The sequence below is a fragment of the Cyprinodon tularosa genome, unplaced genomic scaffold (genome assembly GCF_016077235.1).
Source record: "Cyprinodon tularosa strain WSP-4 unplaced genomic scaffold, ASM1607723v1 ctg761, whole genome shotgun sequence".
NCBI lineage: Eukaryota > Metazoa > Chordata > Actinopteri > Cyprinodontiformes > Cyprinodontidae > Cyprinodon > Cyprinodon tularosa.
This window is the reverse complement of record NW_024039520.1, coordinates 293,051-316,761: the sequence shown is the minus strand read 5'-3', so window position 1 is coordinate 316,761 and position 23,711 is coordinate 293,051. Positions and strand designations below refer to the sequence as shown.

Sequence of the window (23,711 nt, the reverse complement as noted above, 5' to 3'; positions counted from 1 at the left end):
GTACAAATTCCACATGTCATATTTGGAGGAAGAACATTGCCAAGTTGCATCCCAACAAAACTCTGAAGCACAGGGGGGAAGCGTCATACTTCAGGGCTTATTTCTGCAAAGGGGACAACACAACTTATCTGTGTTATGGAAAGAATGAATGAGGCCATTTACCATGAGGTTTTAAATTCATTGTATTATTGAGGGCATTGAAGATGAAAACATGACTTGGTCTTCCACCATGAAGAGGATTCCAAACACACCGCTCAGTCAACAAAGAAGTGGCTCTGTAAAAAACATTTCAAGGTCCTGGAGTGGGCTACCCAGTCTGCAGCCAACCCCAAAGAGAATATTCAGAGGGAGTTGGAAGTCCATGGTGCCAAGCAACACCCTCAAAACACCACTGCATGGAGGAATGGGCTAAAATACCAGCTACAACGTCAGCAAACCTGGTATAGACAAAAGAGCTGGTTATACTCCCACAGCAGTGTGTTGCAGTATGTTTGTTGCAGGTATGATGCAGACATTTTTGATTTATGCTCAATATTGAAGCGTGGCCTGCGCTATGTTATTCCACAAAATAAGAGGGACAATCACAAACTAGCGGTGAGGAAGTGGGGGCAAGCTTGTCCGACAACGGAGGGACATGAGGGCAAAAAAGAGCGGAGATCCAGGTGGAAAAAGGGTCCCAGCGTTCTTGAGCACCTCGCTCTTCTAGCTGGTCCAACTTCACGAGTCGTTTTCCATAATGGTGATCATACAAAAAACAAGCTGGTAAGGTACCAAACAGGCAATACGCATGGGTAGAGAGGATGTAGATTTGACCAATCAGAGCCCTCCTGTCTGTAGCACTGTCTACGGTCACATACAATTTGGGAGAGGTGCCGCAGAGTGTCTGCGGAGGGGGCAGGGACGTCTCTGCGTTCACTGCAACACCTACGCAGACGACCTGGTTTCAAAGTATAGTCAGCCTTTACAGGAAATGTTTAACCTGTCTGCTACAAAATGCAGAGTTGAACTTTTGTTAACAACTCAATATCTATTTTCCACCATAATTAACAAGTAAATTAAAAAAAATCCTGCAATCTGATTTCCTAGATATTTGTTTGTTCTCATTTTGTCTCTCATAGTTGAAGTGACTGTGATGAAAATTACAGAACTCTCTTATCTTTCTAAGGAAGAGAACTTGCACAATCAGTGGCCGATTGTACTTTTTTGCCCCTGTACACCATTAACATGTAGTGTTAAAAAATAAAAAGACGGATTTCTCTGTTTGACGTGCTGATCACCAGTCAGAGCTGATCAAGTGTAACGTTTGTTCTTGTTTCTGGAGCTAGTTGAAGAGCGTCCACTGGTGTTCACTCATTCATTAAATGCAGTATATCAGAATGTGACCATCAAGAGAAGTAACTCCGGAACGGATTTTAAAATGTGAACAGCCACGCTGATGCTTTTGCGTCCTAAAATGGAACCGTTTTCTTAATGCTTGGCCAGGAAAGAGCTTTTAACCTATCAATGTAGATGGTTTGACATTTAGCATATAGAGGTGAATCACATATCATACTTTTGATTTCCTCAGTATTTGAAAAATGCGGAGGAGATAAACTAAAATGATCATAATTGGCAACAAGGGGAAAAGGTGACTAAAGGAATCGAGATAAACAGCAGACAACTGAAAAGATGGATGTGCCAAATTAATCAAATAAATGGTTTAAATTTGCTGAAATAAGTTTGACATACAAAAAAATACCATTAAATGAAATGCTCTACTTATAAATTGCACCTTTATGAATGGTTGGAATTTGTAATTAAATGCTGCATGTACAGTAAGAGCCTGACTATTGGAGCGTTTTTAGTCCACCGGTATTTTAAAGAAATGCTTGCTGAAATGTAAGGTTATTAATAGAGAGCAAATGGAGCAACCTGCCAGCATTCTTGCCTGCAGGCCACCACAAAGAAACATCCATAGAGACAAGCACACACGCGTCATATGTTTATCAAGCTGTGCCTGCTGTCATAACAAATGTCAGGTCTACGTAATGCAGCAATGTGGAGCACAGCTAGCTAGAAGTGGAAATACCTGCATGGAGCCGTAAGTGTTTGAAGGCCTTTGGCTTTATTAGTGTGCCAGGATGTCAAGTGTCCACATGTGTTCCTCTCTGTTGAATCATTATAGAAACGCATTCAGTCATTGTATGTGAAGTCTAACTGGGTGTGATAGTCTGTGTCTAGTTTGTTTAGTCATTGTCATTCTCAAGGCTCGAATTTTAGACGAAGGCTGTTGGTGATGGGGGGAAAAAAAATTAAGAACGTGCAAAACACAGAATGGCAAAAATACATTGAAAAATGTTTTTTTTTTTTTTTTTGCATTATTTTTGTGGTTATCTACAGACATAAACAATGTAATGTGAATGTAATAAATTGCACAGCTATTATTTTGACCACGTGAAACAAAAACGTAAGCCCAGTCATAAGTAGTGCTCAGTTTCTAATGACAAAAAACCCTCTGAAATCTGATTTTTGTATTATCCTCCTTCGACAACTTTGAAACAATGTAGAAAAGACAAGACATGCTGTTCAATAACTTGGCCTAAAAAACAAAACATTTTAAAGAAAAAATGACAAAAAATAATGAATCTTTTAAAATGTACAGCGCAGATAATGCTCCCTGCTCACCTGGCTAAAAGAGAAACTGGAGGAAAATCTCTTCATATTTTAAAAACCTGCCATTGGACTTTGAAGTATCTTTTCTTAATCATAAGTCTCCAACTTTTTTAAATCAGTCTATTTAAAACACCTCTAAACTTCAACAGTTTTGGCAGGATTTGTAGACTTCTCATAATACCAACAGCTTAGATGAGGACACTGATTCAGGCCTGAACTTTAGGCGCTTATCTAAGCTCTAATAATAACTTCAGGTCTTCCTGCTTTGATTTAAAATGTAAAGGAAAGAAAGACGTTGACCTTAGCTTTCAGAGTTCATATGCAAAATATTACTCTTCCATCAGATTCTGTAATTCACATTCATGCTCTTATATTTATTCATTTATATTTCTCCCCATTTTCGTTCTTTGCAGTTTTGAGGCTAGATTGATTATCAGTGGGTGATTAATAAAGTAGTAAAGCCTATTTTTATTGGAAATGAGAGCATAAGGACCAATGCCAGGTCACTAGGGGATCACTGTTTTTTTTTTTTTTACTGTTTATGATAACCTTAGCATGTGGAAATGTTAAAAAGGCAACCTTTGCACTTACCACTGTAAAAAAATACCTTTGAGTTGCAAAATGTTGATCATATAACATTTTTATAAGCTGAAAGAGACTGTTTAAATAGTTTTTCAGAATTTCTGTCCTGGTGCTTTTTAATGTGTCAGAAGAAGCACACTAGTGGAAGTGGGACTCTCTTCTGTCCGTTTTGGCAAATTTATGTATTTTCCAAGCAGATATTTGTATTAACCCCTTTTTTAACACAGTGCCAAATCCTTCTAATGTTTTGTCTTTAATTGGGGGAAATAGGGGGAAACATATGGTATGCATCAAAGCAGACATGAAGCGTGTTGTCTTGCAGACTAATAAGCCATTATCACATTGTTTATGAACCTCTGTTTGGTAAATACCAACCTGCTTTTTTCTGTCAATCTGATATTCAAATTTCTTCTTCTTCTTTTTTCTCTGCACAGATAAACGAGTTAAGCCATGTTCAGATTCCCATCATGCTCATGCCAGATGACTTCAAAGCCTATTCTAAGATTAAAGTGGACAACCACCTCTTTAACAAGTAAGGCATTTAATTTGCCACAGCAATCAAGTAAAATGTCTATCCTCCTGTAAGTTATAACGATACTGAAGAAAGACAGATGCCAGACTTGCACTATCTGTTTATCAATGTTCTCTCTGTTTCCTGATTCATTTTCTTTTTGTGTGCAGAGAGAACATGCCGAGCCATTTCAAATTCAAGGAGTACTGCCCCCTCGTGTTTCGAAACCTCAGGGAGAGGTTTGGTATCGATGATCAGGATTTCTCGGTAAGAAGTAGTTTAGATTTAAGATTAAAAGGACATCTGATTTGGTAGAAGGTTGCCAGTTACTGTGGAATGAAGAAACTTTCAATGTGCTTTCTGCTTTTGTTGGAGTCCAGTCTTCCAGTTCCTTGATTTTTTATTTTTTCCCTCTTTCCTAGTAAGCCCCTATTTCCCAGTGCAGGCCGTGATTTGGCAGTATTTAGAGGTCATTGTGTTCCAGCGCAGTGCAGCTGTCCTCCCTTCATGTTTACTTTAGGATTCAGTTGGTTGGAGTCAATGTGTTGCTGTCCGGTCCAAATGAAGTGTAGAATTTACTATTTATCACTTTAGGGTTAAAACATAAAGTTCATTGGGTTTTTTCAGTGTTTTTTTATTGCTGTGTTTAATCCATTCTTTATTCATTTACACACTTTTACTTTACCAGGTATATTGCGTATTTTGCACAATATGTTAAGCACAAACATAAATCTATGTTTTTCTTTCATATATTAATAAATGCATCTTGAGACATGATAGCAAACACAAAAACGACTCATAATTATATCCTACTGAAAAGGGTGGTATTCCCTTTGTAGTGATAGTATATTATGGTGTTTTTTTGTGAAAGAAAGGATCTGGAGGGTGAGGAATTCTTGGTGAATGTGGAATTGAGCCAGGAGATGTTGAATCATGTTACTTTAGTCTCCAAAGTCTGGGTAGCAGCTGTTCGCCTCTGTGTGTCTTTTGCTTTGTACAGACAAGTACAAGAGTCAGAATCTCATGTGTTATACTTTGGCATAGGAGGTAGGAAGACGAAGTAGATCCCTAGAAATTATGGAAAATCATCCAACACATTAGTATCACAGCTAAATTTACCATTTTAATATGGACCAGGATTGGTTCTGATACTTTTAAAGCTGGGCATACACTGTGCATTTTTTTCAATTGCTACATGCAGCTACAGCTCACACTGTATGACGAAACCAGAGGGTTTCATCGTACAGTGTGAGTTCACAGCTCACGATGTATGTTCTCACACTGTGCGACCGAATGCTCTGATGCGATTTACCTGCTCACACTGTACGTCAAAAATACATCGGACTGAGCTCCACTGTGAGATAGTGCTACTTGGACTCGTCTATCTGGAAGCCAAACAAGCAGAAGAGGAATATGAAACTCACTAGAGTGAAATGTAATTTATCCAATTTATGCAATTTTGTGTGCTGGAAGCCCTAAAAAGAAAATACGGCAAAGTTTTTGAACAAAGACATGGCTGAGCAAACGTGGCTACTACGGTCTGTGACTTTTACATAACGAACTCCATTACACCCACATCCCCGCCATGCTTCTATGATTTAATCTGAGAGGAAGAAGGAGAAGAAGAATCATTTTGCGCATGCCCAATGAGAGATTTGCCCATGACAGCAAACTGAATTTCAAAAATGTTTGATTTTCTCATGATTCCTGATGGGGAGGTGGTCATAAGAGGTTGATTGCCCTCGTTACCCCCTGTACACGACACACGATCAAGCTGAAATTCGGCCCAATCGAAACATTCTCGCACGACTGGAAATTCGGCCTGAAACGGGCAAAAAATCGTACAGTGTATGCCCAGCTTAACCCCTAGAACCCTACGGACCCACCGGTGGGTCCAGCTGCTACGTGACCTCGTAATTTTAACAAACCCCCAGTATTGATGTAAAAAACACATTTGGCACAGTTTGGTGACATTTTTGGATAAATGTGCCAAAATGGCCTCTCCGCCTAAGAAATTTCTCACTAATACCATTCTAAAATAAATATGATTCATCTGATTGAGTCCAAATTTGGTATATTTTTACACAACATTTAGATTTAAAAGTCTGTACTACTTTTTTGTGCTATAAATAATATTTTGGTAGTGTTTTGCAATGTTTATTTCAAAGAAAATTTTGGCGAGGTTCAAAAAATGCAAAGTATTTTGTCCCTAATATTTCAGGCAGGGTCAAAGCTACAATGGTGCTGACACCAGAAAACCATTCTATGACATCTTACCTTTACAGACGTACCAAAAGTTTCTTCTTAAATCTAATAGCTTTGAGGCTATAAGTGATTTACTTTTGTGTGTTTTTGTCAGGCAGAAATTTATTTATACCCCCTTAGGGTGTAAGAGGTTAAGAGATACTTATATGCTCGATTCCCTTAAGGTTTTTTATCCTTTTACAGCCGCAATCTTTAATATATTTTATTGGGATTTTATGTAAAGCAGTTGCTTTAGTGTATATGAGACAAAACTATAAGTTTTTGGCTAGCTTACCAAAAATAACCCTGCTAATCACAGGGAAGGGGATCTCTAGGGTGAGAAAAGTGTTGGTGGCAGCATCATGCAGTGGGAACCCCCCCTCTTGGAGGCAACAGAGGATTTAACAGGTTCCTTTTCTGTTGAAAAACAACTTGAAACATGTAGGCAGAGCCCCAATAGAATGGTTTGGCTCTTAACTAAACAAAGCTCTTGGCTTTCACTCAGTTAAGTGTTTGGCAACACTACAGATGCCCAGTCTGACTCAGCTTGAGCTATTTTGAGTTATATTGAGAGAGGTGTGGAGAAAATATTCAAAGCTGTTGGAGGCAAACATTATAAGGATTACGGCTGCCACTGTAGTTCAAGGTGGTTTTACAAAGCATCAGTTTTAGACTGAAGACAAATGTAAGCCACACTTTGTTGATATTTATTTGTAAAAGATTAGGAAACCATAACTTTTATATTCTAGCATAGAACTGTTTGTATCAGATCTGTGATATGAAATACATTGAAGTATTAAATATGACAGTGAAACTAGAGTTTAAGTTAATAAAACGTTTAATAGTTTCATAGGTATGAATACAGCTGCCAAGCACAGCATTGGGTGAAATCTTAACCTTACACAGTAAAACCAGAGTTCTTCAGCCAAACCTTCAAAAAAGTATAGCTTTGTTTAAGCTGTATGTGTTTGTTCTGTGTTTGCAGAACTCTCTGACTCGCAGCGCTCCCTTAAACAGTGAGGCCCAGGGTCGCAGTGGGGCCCGCTTTCATACCTCTTACGATAAGCGCTACGTCATCAAGACCATCAGCAGTGAGGATGTGGCTGAGATGCACAACATTTTAAAGAAATACCATCAGGTGAATTTTTTATTTCTTTGATGTAAGACAACCCATTTGTCTTTTCTTTTTTTTTTTCTCCCTGTGTTTCTCTACAAATAATTAATTTGCAGGATTTTTAAAAATCCATAAGCATCTGTCTCATAATTTCTTTATAATATTTATAAGTAGAGAATATTCTAGTTTTTGGCCATGTTGCGGTAATCGAACATTTAATGTTGCATTTTAATATCTGTTTATTTTAACAGCACAGGTTTCCTAAGGGAGCCTTTATAGGAAAAGCCCCCGCGGTCCTCATCCATTTATCACCTCAAAGCTGATGACCAAAAAAAAAATACTCTTAAAGGCACCATGCTGTGTTTTCTTCTTTGCTTTTGTTACTACCCACTTGTGCACACTGCAAAGAGCCATTGTGATATGAAAGGGCCATAAATTTGTATTCTCCACTCTCTTTTGGTAGTTCATTGTGGAGTGCCATGGCAACACCCTACTTCCTCAGTTTCTGGGGATGTACCGTCTCACAGTGGACGGAGACGAGACCTACATGATTGTCACTCGCAATGTCTTCTCTCACCGCCTTTCTGTCTACAAAAAATATGATTTAAAGGTAAGAAGGGGAGACGGGAGAGATTAATGAAAGAACAAACACTTGTTTGTTTATTGCTCGGGAGTGCTAGTCTCTTTTTAATAGAAATGACAAATTTTTAGAAAGAATGTAAGCTAAAGTATTTTCTAGTGGATTATATTTCTTGTATTTGCAGATCTGCCTTCTCATACACATATTTCTTTCTTTAGGGTTCCACAGTAGCAAGAGAGGCCAGTGATAAGGAGAAGGTACAGTCCCCTGCCTTGAGCCACGATCAGCTCTTAATACACAAACACATTCGTTCATTTTACCAGACCTGGTAGTTTTTTATTAAAGGAGTCAAAGAGAATAATGTGCTCCTCGCAGAGAGTAAGGACATGAATGTTTGGACTATTTCTTTGTTTTAACTGAGATAAATTATGTACTAATGGAAAGGCAGTTTATTCTCTCTCAATACAGCCCAATTTGAGGGAAAGTGCTCTTTCAGAATGAGGGTTGTGCCCATTCAAAACCAGCCAGATGTTGGGGCATGGTGGTCTGTCCTTGGAGCAGTCACTGTCATTCCTACTTCTCCATCTAGTTGCTTTACACCAAATATGAAGAGACAAAGCGGAAGCTTAACATTTCATTCATTTAACAAATGGGGGAACAACACACAACCACAGCAGCCTGGGACCTCCTCCTTATGGACATCAACAGCTTGATCAGAAACGGCTCTGGGATGACATCTTATTCCTAAAACAGTATTTGTTGTCAGTCAGCAGTGGTGGTTTTAATAACTTTGTGATCCCCCAACATGGTCCCAGTGCCGAAATCTGAAGTCTGGGATTGCAGAACCTCAACCTGAGATCTCTCTGCATAGAGAATTACTTCAATTATGATGAAACATATTTTTAGTTTGCCCCCTATCATCATACTTCCTCCTTTAAAAGCTGTTTGGCTTTGGTAGAAAGGATTTGGTTGGTTTTTAGGGAAGCAACTCCTACCCTGGATTGTGCTGCTCAAACCATACATGCATTTTCCTTACTAATTTGGCACCTTTTGGGGGGAAATAAACAGACTTTTCAGCTGCCTAAGATATAATAATAAGTATTGTTACAACAACGAAAAAAAGTTTCCCTTACATCTGTGCTAAGTAACATTTTAATCACTAGAATACTTCTTTGAGGCCTGCTTTAATTTCATTCAAACAAAACTAAGCAAGGATTGAAGCTCTTATAAAACATGTTTTTATTGAGTAACTGCTGAAATTTCTCAGTAAGAACATTATCGCCCAGATTCAGCTACATGTCAGTTTAAAGCCATGTAAAGAAATCACAGAATGAGACAGAAAACAACCTGCTTTAGTCAAAAACCGACACAGCTTGAAACCGTTCCTAGCCTGCTGTCGTCGCCCAAACGGACTAAAGCTGCTGAGGTGTTTGCTTCGCTCCCTTTGGGTGGAAACGACAGCAGCAAAATTATCCATCTCCTCCAATCAAAACCCATCTCGTTCCTCCATCCCCTCTCTATCCTCTGCATGCCCTTTGTGTCCCGGTAATTTACGTTCATCTCCCCTAACCTTGCTTCTGTAGCTCACATAGGATCCCTGCTTGCTTTCTGTGCGAAAGCTCGAGGTGTATGAAACTGTATGTCTGTATTTCTGTTGAATAAGGAGCTTAACTTGGTTGGATGTTTTGTCTTGATTAAGTAGTCTCTCTGTACGGTTGTGTTTGAGGATTGTGTGTGTCTGACCCGGTTATGTCTATATCTGTTTTGGTTAATATATTCTAGAAAGAGGTTTTTTTTTGTCCATGATACTGCCATGGATGGAGTTTGGACTAAAGGGTTCTTTTTCTGACTAAAAAGTTAGTGACTTGGTGGTACAGCCAAGCAGCTTTTTGAGCAAGTAGTTGTCCTTAGTTGGACTTTTTTACCCCTCCTTCATTTGGTAAGTTCGCCACCGTTCCGCCCTGAGTGCTGTAAGCTGCAGCAGCCTTTTTATTTCTTCACTGGAGCTGAGTTGTTGGGCACCAGGCAGTGAAGCGTAGAGCACTTAAGGGAATCTCCTAACTAAATTTAGCCCTCTGCAGCTGGAGGAATGAAAACAAAAACAAACAAAAAAAAGAAGAAATCACTGGGGTTAAAACAAATGAGTGGAAAGCCTGAGCAGCTGAGGAATTAGCACATGTGAGCCCACTGTGTGACCTCTTTCTCTGCAGCACAGCTGTCTATGAAATACTGTCTAGCAATAGCGATGAAGTAACAATTTAATGCATTCATGTGAGAACGAATGAGAAGATGATATACTGATTACAGAAGACCTAGGAAGGCTACTATTTTCTTTTCTGTTTGTTTTGTTTGTTTTTCTTTAAACATTATTTGGGTTGATAATGTTAAAGTCCATTCCTGCTTTGTGCTCCATAATTGGTGGCCCATAACTGCAAGAATATGTTAAAGTGTAGAAAAGCTTAACTTATTGTAGTAACCTAACCCTCTGTACAAAGAACATCCTTTTTTTTATACTTATACTATTAAGTCAGACTTTTTTAAATGTTGAACCATCTAGAGAGAGAGGGGTCTGTGAAAACTCCTCATTGCTAAATATCTTCAGGAAACTCCTTGGGATTTATTGATCCACCCCTCTCTACAGTTCACCCCACAAGTTTACTAAATAGCTGGGAACTGGCCCTTGAACATGGTTGACATTATGTCTGATGAGCCATGTTTATGATGTTATCCAACAAAGACCCATTTATTTGCCATTTAGAGTGTTTAGTCAGTAGGCTGAGATGGAAGGGGGACCATAGCATCACTAGCCTGGGTGCCATTCCGAACTTAGTCCCGCCCACAAGGTTTGAGGTCGGGAAGTTCGGTCTGGCTCTGCTCAATAGTAGCGGGAGTATGCTCGCACAATATCTGGCGGGCCAATCAAATTGTCAGGGCGGACTTTATACGATGATGGACAGAATATCAACAGTAACGTAATCAACCACGTGACCAAAGCGGGCTTGGGTGACAACAACAATGGCTGCCGCTGGAGAGTTGAGGTGTGTAGATTCTGCTATTAGGTCTGTTCTAGAAGATATCGACAGCAAATTAATTTTAAAGGGGGACAGAGAAACGCGATCAAGGCATTTGTTGAAAAGAAAGATGTTTTTGGCGTCCTTCCTACGGGATTCGGCAAAAGTTTAACTTATCAGCTGGCTCCCTTGGTCGCTTAACATACGTCACGCACTCTGTTGCTCTTATTGGTTGTAGGTCTATCCAATTGAGTGCAGAGGCATTTTTTTTCACAGCTCTATGGAGCAGTATCAGCCTCATATTCTGACTAGAATTGAGTAGGACTACGTCAGGCTATAGCATCACACCCTTCGACCTAACAATGGCCACAAAGTGATTTACTACATATTTATTTGTTTTACCTGATTCATTTGCAGCAGTTTTGAGTTCCAGTATAGTTTAGAAAACTACACATTTTTATATTTATGATGCAAAGGCAGAAACTATGTTTAGCTGCTGTCTAATGGTCCTTAAGCAGTCATATTGAAGATTTTTAGATCCAATGTGGCTGCTTTTCACAGGACTTCTCTAAAAGTATGGCGCTGGGATTTTTTGTTTTACTTCTGTTTGCATCCTCTTCACCTGAAAGATTATCTTTGGTGTTTGTGAGCCCTATTTATAATTTCATTATAAAGCTGTCATCCTAAATACAGAGAATTTTAGATGAGCAAAAGTTGCCCAGTAGCTGTTTCTTCATTTTTTTTCTGATAAACAGTTTTCTGCTTTACCTTAATGTCCTGTTCTCTTGTCTTTCCTATGCCGAATAGCGATATATTGTATATTCGGATGAACTTAGAAGTAAAGTCCGAATAATTTTTTCTATTAGATGTTGCTCTGGTGATTTTTTTTTAAGAAAATATTATATAAATAAACTCATTGTACTTGCAGATGGGGTCAGGAAATGTTGGTTAATAATTTTAGCTATGAAGGCATTATACTAACATCCACTCCAACTAATGTCCAAATCACACACACTGCAGCTCAACATTAATCTGCACTGTGCCTCTTGATATGTGCTTATTTGTGACAGCACACTGTGTGTATGTGGAAAAACAAACAGAAAGCACTGCACACACACAAACAACAAGCACGGTACAGTTCAGTACTCTCCAAACTGCATGGCCCTGTCCCCTTCATGCATGTATCTGCATGGTCTATGAGAATTTTCTGCATCCTTTTAAAAAGTGGAGTTATTTCCTAACACATTCCAATGTGTGTTAGCATCAGCGTCATTCTGTTTTTGCACGATATCGACGTTTTCTGTTAAAGCCATACATAGAATAATCTTTGGGTTTTCCTTTCCATCAATCAGGATTTGTGGTTCCTGTAGCTGCTGTCTTTGGTTGTTGAATAACAGCAGCAGGCTTTCCTGAGTACAGAGGTTAACTTAAAGATAATCCTGCTAGTATTCGCCAGGTTTGTCAGCTCATGTCAGTTACCAGCCGTCTGTGGTTTTGCCACAGAGAGTCTGTCTTTGGCACTCCTTTCAGTATCCATGTATTAGCAAAGGATGCTAATTGCTCCCTAAGGTGTCAGCTCAGACACACCCTCTGAGGTCCTTTTTTCTCCCAACTTTCCAGTACTACCTTCTGTCTCCAGCTCTCATGTGGGAATATGAATGAGATTGAGCTGCTTTATGTTTGTCTCCCTTTTAATAGAGATTATAAGCCCTTAGAAATAGTACCACACTTTAGATGTTTAGCTGACTGCAGATTTTATTATTACAAATATAGATAGTTCTTTCCCTGCTCTACTTAGGCCCAGGTCCTTCCTCTGTCAGGTTGCTTCCTTTCTCGGTGAAAGCTTTATGGCAGGAAAAGGTTAGTAAACCAATATTAACAGGCTTGGAAGACTCTTTGGAAATATTTCTCTAAAGTTAATGACTACAAGCAAAAAACCCCTCTGTATTTTATTTCTTTACTCACAAAACTGTCCCCATTTCCTGAATGGGCTTGTTTGGAGACTAACAGACCTTCTGGAATCGATCCGTTCACGAATCTCTTCCTACAGATCGTCCCCATCTATTGTGCTCTGTTAAATTTGAAACACTTTGCCTTTACTTCCAACTTCCTTCCTCTTTCTGCTCTTCTCCTTTCTCCTCCATCCCTTTCGTTCCTTTCCCTCACCCCTCCCTACCCTTCTCTAGCAGCCACCCCCACCAGAGGATGTGCCCCAGCGGCAAAAATCTGGTAACGTTCAGCAAAGGCTGCAAACACTGCGGATTGCCACACGCTTTTACTGTGCCATGAAACACGTAAGAGATGTAAGAGAACCAGGGCTCATATATCAGGCATGATCTATTAAACCTTTTTGTCGGTGTGACAGACATATTTATCCTTTTTCTTTTTGCAACTGACCATTATTTTTTTGTTTTTCTTCGTATTCTCCACACCACTGCACTGTTATTTGAGGCCCATATATCCACGTGTTTCATTTATCTACAGCCAACTTTTTTTTTTCTCAGCTTGTCAGACTCACTTAACTCACAATACCCACTTTATTATAAAATGTTCCAAATGAATAAGTCCTAAAGTAAAACGAAAATATTAAACAACAATTTCAATATACAAGAACGCTATAATGTGTGATGAGATTAGCTGAAATTACATAATTTAAAAAGTATGCACAAGCTTGACCCCCCCCCCTCAAAAAAAAAAAAATTACGACAGTTGGAAACAATCCCTAACTGTAAAATGAAAAAAGATGTGAAGAAATTCTGTTTTTACAATGTTGCCATCTAGTTGGATGACATGAAACCCCCTTAATAGGGTTACTTTAAATTACAAATATAGTTAAAAAAAAAACTATCCAAAAATACAGCTTAATTAACCTTCTTTGTGCCTTTTCATGCCAGAGGGCCTTAGATATACCATGACTGTAAGAAGCATAGTTTGATGGAGAGCTAACCGCCCCCCCCAGCGCCCACCTACATTAATCCACACGGTGTCACAGCAGCTTGCAAAAAGCATATAAAACTTTTTGTTCACTTAATCAAAGCTGATTTTGGCTCCTGGGACATACCTCCTGTCACATAAAACATTTGCAGACATGATGTGAGGAGTCCAGGGGGCTCACCGATCATTTGTATTCTGGTAAATCCATTTTAAAGACAAAGTTGATGAGCTCAGAGTGGCATACCTGTAAAGCAGATGAGCCATCTGTGCAGATAGCCTGGCTTATTCCTTAGCTAAGCTCAGTTTATCTTTTTGTTATTTAAATGTAATAAGAAATACAGTACATCCAGAAGTATTCATGCCACTGCAGTTTTTTCCACATTTAGTTATGTCATTGCCTTATTCCAAATGATTCATCTCTTTCCTTTAAATTCTATAAACAGTATCCCGTTATGACAATGGGAAATTTGAAAATGAAACTAAAGCTCATTTAAATATTTACAGCCCTCGTCATAAAGTTCAAAATTGAGATGTTTCTACATCTTAGATTTGAGTCAACCTTTGCTAAACTCAGTTGATCAGACTTGATTAGTAAAAGGCCCAAGTCTGATGATATAAGCTCCCGCAGTGAATTTCAGAAGCACAAATCTAGAGAAGGATACAGAATTTTTTTTGGTGCTTTAAAAGTCCAAATAAGTACAGCGACATCCATAATTCATAAATGGAAGACCCTACACCGGAAGACTGGGTAGCTGACCCAAGATCTCAAACCAGTGGATCAGAATCACTGTCAGGTGCCTTGAGTGGTCAGGCCAGAGTCCAGACCTTAATCTGATGTGGAGAGATCTGCAAATAATAAAAATAAAATCTGTCTAAGTCTAAAATGGCTGAGCAGAGAGGTCTCTATCCAGTCTGACAGAGCCTGAGATTTGCTGCAAAGAGGAATGGCCCAAACTGCATTAAGTTACCTGTGCTAAGCTTTAGAATCAAATGAAACGCCAAAAACCACTTGTTCATGTAAATAAAACTATGCACACCAAGTGTTCATCCTGATAGCATTTACATTGTTCTTTTTTGAGCCCAAATGGAACTTTTGCTGCAGACATGAACAAGGTTGCACACTGTCGCCATCTGCTGGCAGTACTTACTTATAAACTGACCAAGTTCTGAGGCATTTACTCCACCACCTTTCATGTTGTATTTTGAGCACTGTCATATCCTTCTTGGTATACTAGGGTGGTATTTATTCTTTTTTTCTTTTTTACACTTTTTTACCCTTGATCTTGGGCTTTCCCTTCGCTGGGGAAGTGTTGACTCCATTTCTTCCTTGTTTTTTTATTGCTTACATGCGCAGCATTGTACATCTGGTTGCGTGATCTTGTTATGGTAAATACACATAAGAGCTTAAGTTTACTAACAAATAAGCAAAAACAAAGTGCAAAACACAAAAATTGAAAAATGGTAAGCTTACAAGGTGCTGCAATTTAATCAAAAAGCTGCTGTATGCAACCATAGTGAGCTATGTGACACGGCCCTGCATACAGCCTGTGAATACTACTGGAAAAATATTTCCTTAGGTTTCAATTTGTGATAAACTTGTAGCAGTCATAAATCTTTTCCCAAATTGACAAAAAGGAAATTGAGTGTTAGATTTTTAGGAGAAAAATTAATAAAATGTGGACTAAAGCTGTAAAAAAAGTATATGTGGAAAATGTGCAGTGATGCAAATAGCTTTCTGGTTGCTCTGTAAATAAAATAAAACCTCTTTTAGCGCCAGGATGATTTGGTTCCCTTTTCCACACTATAAATAACGTACATAATACTAAATTATACATATATGTGTTACATTTTGCTGGAATAAGAATTATACAGGAGCTTTTTCACACAACTTTATCAATATACTGTCATCAATCCTAGACCCCCTTCCCCTAATACCCGTGATAACTTTAAGTGGCCATAGGCTTAACTATAAAAGCTATTTTTAGTGTATAATCGGTGATCTTTATTATAGTTTTTACTAAAGACCCAGCAACAATGTAGAATAAATTTTCCAAGGCTGTGGAAAAGCTCTGTTTTATCAGCAGTCATATTTGACCCTCCTTTATTAATACCCACTTCTGTTTTTCTGTGTTATTCTTTATCAGTTCTGTAGACTAATAAGAGTTATTTGCATTGTTTTTGCAGTCAGTATAGCAGCAGCAGTCCACCTCAGTCTATCTGATGGATTCTATAACTTGTGTTCACTCTAGATTTAGCCTCATAAAAACATTGTCATGTCAGGTTTCATGTAACATAAAGCATTCAAGTCGGTCAACTTGTGCATTCCATGTTTATTGCAATGTGGAGGTCAATGTCTTGATGTATATATGTGCTCACGGTGTCCTTGTTTGTGAATTGGATTTGTCTCTATGTGTATGAATGTGTCAGTGTTGTCCTGTCCGTGCATTATCTAGTTGCTGCTCTTCTCCTGCTGCCTTAGAAACATTGTAGTAGCTGAAACTGCAGCTGTTGCCCTCTTACTTCATTTCCTGCCCTTATTTTTTCCTCAGTGACTCAAAAAAAGGCTCCCCATCCCTCCTCATCATAGCAACGCTTCCCCCTAAAGGCTGCAGGCATTTCTGCAGCACAATTTAATGAATGACAATAAAACCTTGTTTGAAGGAATTTAAATTGTAGTCTCCTGTATTTTGTTAGTTGGCCGGTTTGTATGAGTCAGTCTTATAAATACACTGACTGCAGTGGATAAAATTGTTGTGTTTGTATGGTTCATACACATACAGTGAAATGTTGGTATGGGTTGCTTTTAATTGAAAGGCAACCTCTTTTTAGCAGCTTAAAGGGCAAATTTCCAGAGTTATCAGAATCAAAGACAAAGTTCTAATATCTAATTCATTTTTCATCGTTTTAGTATTTCACAAAGCATAGATGTGAGTTTAAAATGCAATATTCTTACACAATAAGACCCTTTAAAATTATATCTTGAACAACATGTTGAGGGATTCTTGACAGTTGATCTGCAAATGAAATTTAATGTCATGAACCTAAACCCTGAACATAACTTTTAATGAAATATGCCCTTTAAGTCTTCCTTTTTTCTTAGTGGCACAGAGGGCATAGATCTATTAGATGCATTCGAAGCACCCTTCTAAGTTCAGTTCCAGCAGTAATCTTTTATCCTAAAAGATATGTTCAAAATGTGCAGAGGATGCATCAGATGGATCTACACTCTTCTGTTAGCATGCTGCATGAATTGTGTTAAGCAGTAATATGTCTAATAGGATTAATGAACAAACATTTAAAGTCTTATCATGCAGCATACAGGATGTAAGGTCTTAGTGATTTACACACTTGTTTAACTTTAGCTTTTTCATTAATGTTTCTTAAAATAAATGACTCTAGGTAAGTTATAAGGTTAGAGCTGTACGGTTGAGCTGTTTTTGTGTGGTTGCTAATCTCTGACATTAATGGACAGGCGAAGGAACTGCCCACCTATAAGGACAACGATTTCATCAATGATGGGCAGAAGATTTACATCGACGAGGAGAACAAGAAAATGTTCCTGGAGAAGCTTAGGAAAGACGTGGAGGTATGTGGATGAATGCTTGTTGTTTCAGAACAATTGCCTTATTGTCTGTGTTGGTTCAATTCAGTTTATTTCTATAGCGCCAATTTAGAACACATGTCATCTCAAGGCACTTTACTGGTCACCAGATCATACAGTGATTTAAAGTTTTCTATTTAAGGAAAACCTTTTGATTGCATCGACTCATTGACTCGAATGCAATTCCTTACACTAATTATGCATGGTTCAACCTTCTCACCGTCGTCCTCAGTTCCTGGCCCAGTTAAAGCTCATGGATTACAGTCTGCTTGTGGGGATCCACGACGTTGAGCGGGCCGAACAGGAAGAGGTGGAGAGTGAGGACAACGAGGCAGAGGAGGAGGGCGAGAGCGACGGTGGGGTCATTGGGACGCCCCCCGACAGTCCAAGCAACACCCTGGATAGCACCAAGCCTCTGTCGCCCGGAGAGTTTGATCCCACCATCGACGTCTACGCCATCAAAAGCAACGATAGTGAGTGGCCATTTATAACACAATGATAGATGACAAAGGAGGGTCTGGAAAAAAAAAAATAAAAAATTTCAAGTGCATATTATCTAATTATCTTTTTTAAGAGTAATAAAACTCATTCCATTGGCTAATCATCTTATTTACCTACTCAAATTAAGGCTAAATACACTTAACGAATATTTACTTTTTTTTTTTCTATATTGTTCTTGCAGTGCGGAGAGCTCCCCCTAGTGGCCATAGATTGTTTTCCGGGGACATAACATGTTCATAGTAAATTTCTTCTGATCCTGCTAAACAGGGGCACACATTATCTTAAGTTAATTTGCTTCTAACTACAGGTGCTCCCAGAAAGGAGGTTTACTTCATGGCTGTCATTGACATCCTGCAGCATTACGATGCCAAAAAGAAAGCAGCACATGCCGCCAAAACAGTCAAACATGGGGTAGGTTGATAAATCTCTTCTGTATTAGAACTGCTGCATGTCTGCAAGTATTAATAAATATTGACACTGTGTAAAGAGTTCAAGTTTTAGGGTTAGCCTTATTGGAGCATTAGTGTACATTGTTGGCTCGCCACTTAAATCAGCATTTAGGGAAACCTTTTTTCTTGTTTTCTTCTTTTCTTAATAACTGTGTTTTTGTTATAAGGTTTTTAATAATATGTTTTATTATTATTTTATTATTAATTTAGTGTAAGTCGAAAACCTCAGGCTTCATTATGGGTGAAAGCTGGATAGCATCAAGGATTTGTTTCACAAAGCTTGTTATTAGTTACTCCTTGTATAAAATTTAGATCTTCTGTTTTTTCATTAGATGATTTAAGCAGATAAGTCCAGAAATTATCATTTAAGTTAAAATGTTATTTATTTTTATATTTGTTTTTTACTCTGTTTAATTCAAGAGGCCTTGTAAAAATATTTAAATATCTGATCTTTTTGTCATTCTGTTGCGGGAAAATCAAAGTACCACATGTGTTTGGGTGTGGTGTAATTTGCCGATATGAAGGAGCAGATCATTTTGCAGTAGAAAGAAAGAATTTATGATTTTTTTTTTTTTTATTTAAGAGAGACAAACATGTACAGCAATGTGTGAATTTCTCTCTGACCTTTTTTTATTCTGACATTCCTAAATAAAATCTAGTGCAAAAAAGAATAAATCCAGGTGTGGGAGAAGAAATGCTCAGTCTCATGGTAGCTCTGGAGGAGCTGCAGAGATTAACAGCTGTTGATAAGACAAATATCTGACCTATACTTACAATAGTTAGCGGAAAGTCCTACATTGAAAAAAGGTTGGGTGTAAATTTCAGCAGGGAGCTTGGTTCGTCCGACTCACAGCGGCTTCACATGGAACCATGATTTCTAGTCCTTGGATCTCAGTGATGAGGACCTGTCCTGCTCACTGGTGGTGTAGGCAGTGCTATTCCTTCCTTACTTCCTTTCCTTCTTTTTTGTACCTCCTCCCTTTCATTTCTTCTTCCTTGTATCCCTGCTAATTGTCCTTCTTGTACCCTACCCTCTTCCTTGTGTCCGTTATTCTTTTTTCCTACCAACCTCCTTTCTTTCCTTGTCTTTTATCCTTTGCTACTTTTGTCCACACGTTCTGTTCTTTTGGTCAGCTTTTTTTTCCTCTCAGTTTTATCCTCATTTTGTGTTCTTCTTTTTTTTCCCCTCCTTCCTTACTTCCTTCTATCTATCCATAACTTGTGTGTCTCCTTCTATGTTCCCTCCCTCCCTCCGTTTTTTTTTTTTTATTATCCATCCCTCATATTTTTTTTCTGTCTTGGATTCTTCCTTCTTCCCCAGCTCTTGTTTTTTTTTCCTCCTTGCATCCTACCTCTCTTGTCTCTGGTCTTTCTTTTCTTTTTTCTTCCATTCCTCCTCTCCTAACCACCCTTCCTCCCTGGGTGTGTTCATTGCTTCCTCTCCAGTTTTGTTTTTCCTGCTCCTCATGATCAGCTTCAAAATTTCATTTTGTAAAATAAACCAATCTAAATTAGAACTTGTGTTTTAATTATTGCCATAACACAGTAGCCCCTTATGGAAGACAAATTCTTCTCAATTCTTTAGAAAACAGGATTTTTTTTCCCTTTTCCTTTGCTTTGTGTAAAACGAATAGGAGTGTCCTAAAGTTGTAACTAAACTGTGGTAAATTTAGCCAACTGTGAAGTTTCTTTGTGTGCCCCTCTGCAGGCCGGAGCTGAGATCTCCACGGTGAACCCAGAGCAATACTCCAAGAGATTTTATGATTTCATCACCACCATCCTGTCATAGCCCCCCCAGAGCGACAAGAGCGCCGAGGCACATGGGGAAAGAGAGGGGAGGTGTGATGGAGCGAGGGGCGCAGAGGCTGGATTAATAAGGTGTCCTGACAGCTTTGTGTCCCTCTCCCTTTGGCCAATCGCTGTCAGCTTCTCTCTCTCTCAGCGGGGTTCCCTCCATCTGCAGCTAAACAAAACATTGTTTGTTTACATGTAACCTTCTCTTGTTGAGTTCTGTTTTCATGTGTAACTTTGGATGATGAGGTCGTTTTAAAGCAAGTGTCCAAGTCATTACATGTTTCATACCAGGATCTCTTGTTTCTAGTTATTAATGTCAGCCTGTGGCTATTTTTTTTTCTTTTTTAATAACTATTGTTATTACCCGTAACCCAACATTCAGCACCTGCCTCTGTTTGTCCTTTTTTGATGTGATATTTGTTGTTTTCCTCGTATTGTTTCTAAAAGCCGTTCTGGACGTGAATGTTGAGCCTTGCCTGATGCAGTCGATTCGTTCCAGGACGTTGGAAGCAGTCTTCCATGAGGCCAACAACCAAACCTGCTTTAAAAAGCTGCTCGCACATCCAGCCAAACAAAGCTGCCTCCTTCATCGCTCATCTTCCCCTTTTTGTTTACACGTTCTGAGCTTCTGGGCCACAGCCGTCCACATTAGCTAAATTGTAAAATGCGTGTTTACTCCTCACCGTGTCCGTCTGTGATTATCTTTCTTTGTTTTTTTTATCTCCTTTGTGATGCACAGTAGTTTAAAATGTAAAAGGGAAGACTGAATATCTCCAAAAATGAGAAGAAAAGAGGGATATGAGAGTGCAGCTTGCTCCAGCGTCCTCTTGAAATAGTTTGGCGTTGCCGGGGGAGATCGCGGTTTCTGTTCCTGCTGCTAAGAATGGCCCCGAAGTAACCAGTGACAGCTAAAAGAGTGAGTCACTGCTCTTTAAAAAAGAAAAAAAGATTTCACAGCGAAACGGCTCCGTCATTTATTTATTTTTTCCGTTGCCAACAGCACCTTATGAGTAAAACCCAAACTGTTGCACTTTCATTCTTGGTCAGGATCTTTTATTCTGTTACACACGCAGCAGAAAGAGCAACCGAGATCAGTCATCTCAGAACTGAAACTTAGAAGCCTGATCTCGGATCCGCCCCCCCACCACGGCAGGACTCGCCGTCTCTTACACGGGTGTGTTTGGAAGAACTCACGGCAATATTAGACATTTTATTCTGTAAATTGACCTTTCTAATCCCGTGGGAGGAGACGTACGGCGCGTTGCAAAAAGGCGGTTTTACCTCCAGCATCTTATCAGTGTTAAGTCAATTGGGGAGGAAGGAGATCAGGAGGAGTAGCTGGTTTGGTCCAACAGCAACATTCTCTAACCTCGTTTGTGACTCTGGTGTTTATTCATTGTTCTTGCTATTTTTTTTTTATCTGTTTTTGGTGATTATTAAAGAATTTTTTTGTTTGTTTTTTTGTATATTTTGCACAAGAGGAAAGGAACCAAATGTTACAAATACGACCCCAATTAGTGGAAACGGTCTTAACAAGGGAAATGCAATATACTCGTGTGTTCAGTTAGTGACTTGTATGTGACGTTGCGTTACCAACTAAAACATGTCGGCTCGTTCTTTCCGACTCACGCAAAAAGCTTCCAACATAATATTTGTTTAAATGTTATAGATTACATTGATGGTTTTATTTTTACATTGGATTTTAATCTCTGAACATAGAGGAAAAAGGAGCCAGGAGTGACGGTGCTGCAGTGATGAAGAATGACTGTTTGAATTTTTATCATTTCTAATTGTATGTTGAATAAAAAAAAAAAAAAAGATGCATGTCACAGGACTGAGTTTCCTTTCCTCTCTTTACTCTGTCGTTCCTCTCTGCCCCTCTGCCTAAATCGCATTAAGTAGTCTCCTCTGTTGCTTACTCAATAACTGTTTTTATTGTATACACTGTGCAAGATGTGTGCCTTTATACTCCAAATTATTTAATTTTTATATTTTGTAATCTTTTTTTTTCAAACAAGTGTAAAGGATTATTTTATGAACAGTGTGTGTTACTTTGATGTATTATTATTTTTGTGTTTGCGAGCTCCCCCATATTCAGCACCTGGTTCATCCACTCGTCCTCAGTCTGTGTAATAAAACAGTTTAATTCGTCGTTTTTTAACCAATAACTTTGAAAAAGGGTAAATATTTGAAATGAGTGTGTTTGTAACCTTTAAGTGTGAAGCTGCTTCTTTTCTGCTCAGACCGAAGGTGGCGTCTGCTCACATTTTAAACCCCCTGCTAGTTCAACCTGCTCCTGCCTTTTAAGTTTGTTTTTTTGTGAGTGAGATAGGAGTGCATTGAGGAGTGTTCTTTTCTTTTTTTGTTTTATTATTTTATCTCCACTTCTGCAGACCACATTAGATTCGATTGTTTGTTTTTTTCTGAGTTCTCCTCCAAACATCTGTTTGGTCTCGGGGAGTTCATCCCCAGCAGGCGGTGGTTATCATAGTGAGCCATCTCTGTAAAGGGTTCGCCTTCACATGCAGTAGAGCACATGTTATATGCAGCTTTGTTGTCTTTTGTGCAAATGAAGAAACCAGTGCGGTGCAAGCCCCCCTCCTCCCCCCAAAAGCACCTGCATCAGCACCAACATGCAAGTCAACCTGCTGGCACAGCTAAATGCACCAAATCAGAACCCCTACCCGACCCCCTCTGAGCTTCAGAACATTGTGTCTAGTAAAACGTGTTTGTTGTTTTTTTTGTTTTGTTTTTTTCTTTGTTGTTGTTGCTTTTCTTCTCTGTGGTAAATGGGGTAAAAGTGTGCAGTGCTCCCATGTGGGTGTTTGACCGTATCCAGAGTCATGGGGAAAGAAATGTAAACTGGCTCAGGACCAGGCATCATCTGCAGATGTGGGATGTTTTTTTTTTTTTTTTTTTCTAAATGTTCTTGCACCAACCCAAAACCTGCAGAGCATGCTTCAGTCCCTGCAGCCTGTGACGCTTTCAGACCCTGGCAGTTTGCTTTGAGCGTTACTGTACGTGTGAGAGTATGCATGCTTGTGTTTTACAGTCTGCCGAGTGTTTCCTTTCAGTGGCAGAGAGGTCAAGTTGAAACTGTATGTTTGTTTAATCTTAAATGATTCAGTAACAAGTACACTCCATTCCATAAAGCATTCGCTCCAAATAATTAAAGCACTTGTTCTGCCTAACTGATTCAAATGGTTTCTTTATTTTTTTATTTTCGTTCCAGTGCATGAAGCTTTGAGTGAAGGGGGGGGTAAAGTTAGCTATAAAAATAAAATGTTTCTTATTTTATGAGAAAAATTATATAACTCAGGATTATAATTATTTAGTAATTATTAAAGTCATCATTCTTAAAAATGGATTCATTTCTTGGAAGCAGAAAAAGGATGAAATGGAGAAGTAAGCAGAAATACAAGGAAATAAACCTAAAGAACAAAGGAAGGAGGAAAAAATTAATATATCCCTTCTGATTTTTGAGGGTTTAAGTTTCTTCTCTGCATATTCATTATTTTTATTAGGCTAAAAGGATCAAGGCTATCAAAAAAAAAAATATATATATATATATATATGTATGGCTCACCTACAGGATACTTCCTCCTTTAAAATATATTATGGAAATATTTATCATTGGATTTCAAACCAGCAGGAAAAGAAAAAAGCGTAAATTTAAAAAAGAACTTATCACATTATTGTCTGCAAATGCAAACATATTCTGTGATTTGAAATAAATGT

The 23,711-nt window shown here is 38.7% G+C and overlaps 1 protein-coding gene across 5 annotated transcripts; it reads left to right on the top strand.

Annotated features, from left to right (window-relative positions):
• Window positions 1-3,661: 3,661 nt before the first annotated feature.
• Window positions 3,662-23,164, top strand: pip4k2aa (phosphatidylinositol-5-phosphate 4-kinase, type II, alpha a). Of its 5 annotated transcripts, none has more exons than XM_038270484.1 (10): window positions 3,662-3,766; window positions 3,916-4,012; window positions 6,975-7,127; window positions 7,567-7,713; window positions 7,902-7,940; window positions 12,884-12,988; window positions 17,101-17,214; window positions 17,462-17,702; window positions 18,038-18,141; window positions 19,888-23,164. In XM_038270484.1, exons 1-10 carry the CDS (start codon window positions 3,702-3,704, stop codon window positions 19,966-19,968), a joined length of 1,146 nt encoding a protein of 381 aa, XP_038126412.1. In that variant the 5' UTR covers window positions 3,662-3,701; the 3' UTR covers window positions 19,969-23,164. The 5 variants fall into 5 exon arrangements, with proteins under 5 accessions (XP_038126412.1, XP_038126409.1, XP_038126411.1 ...); XM_038270481.1 differs by having other exon boundaries at window positions 12,884-12,997; XM_038270483.1 differs by having other exon boundaries at window positions 12,881-12,988.
• Window positions 23,165-23,711: the final 547 nt, after the last annotated feature.

Coding starts and splice junctions, on each gene's coding strand:
- pip4k2aa (XM_038270480.1), top strand. CDS start 3,702: ATGCTCATGCCAGATGACTTCAAAGCCTATTCTAAGATTAAAGTGGAC. Junction 7,941..12,880: donor AGGCCAGTGATAAGGAGAAG/GTACAGTCCCCT, acceptor ACCCTTCTCTAG/CAGCCACCCCCACCAGAGGA. Junction 12,998..17,100: donor CCATGAAACACGTAAGAGAT/GTAAGAGAACCA, acceptor ATTAATGGACAG/GCGAAGGAACTGCCCACCTA.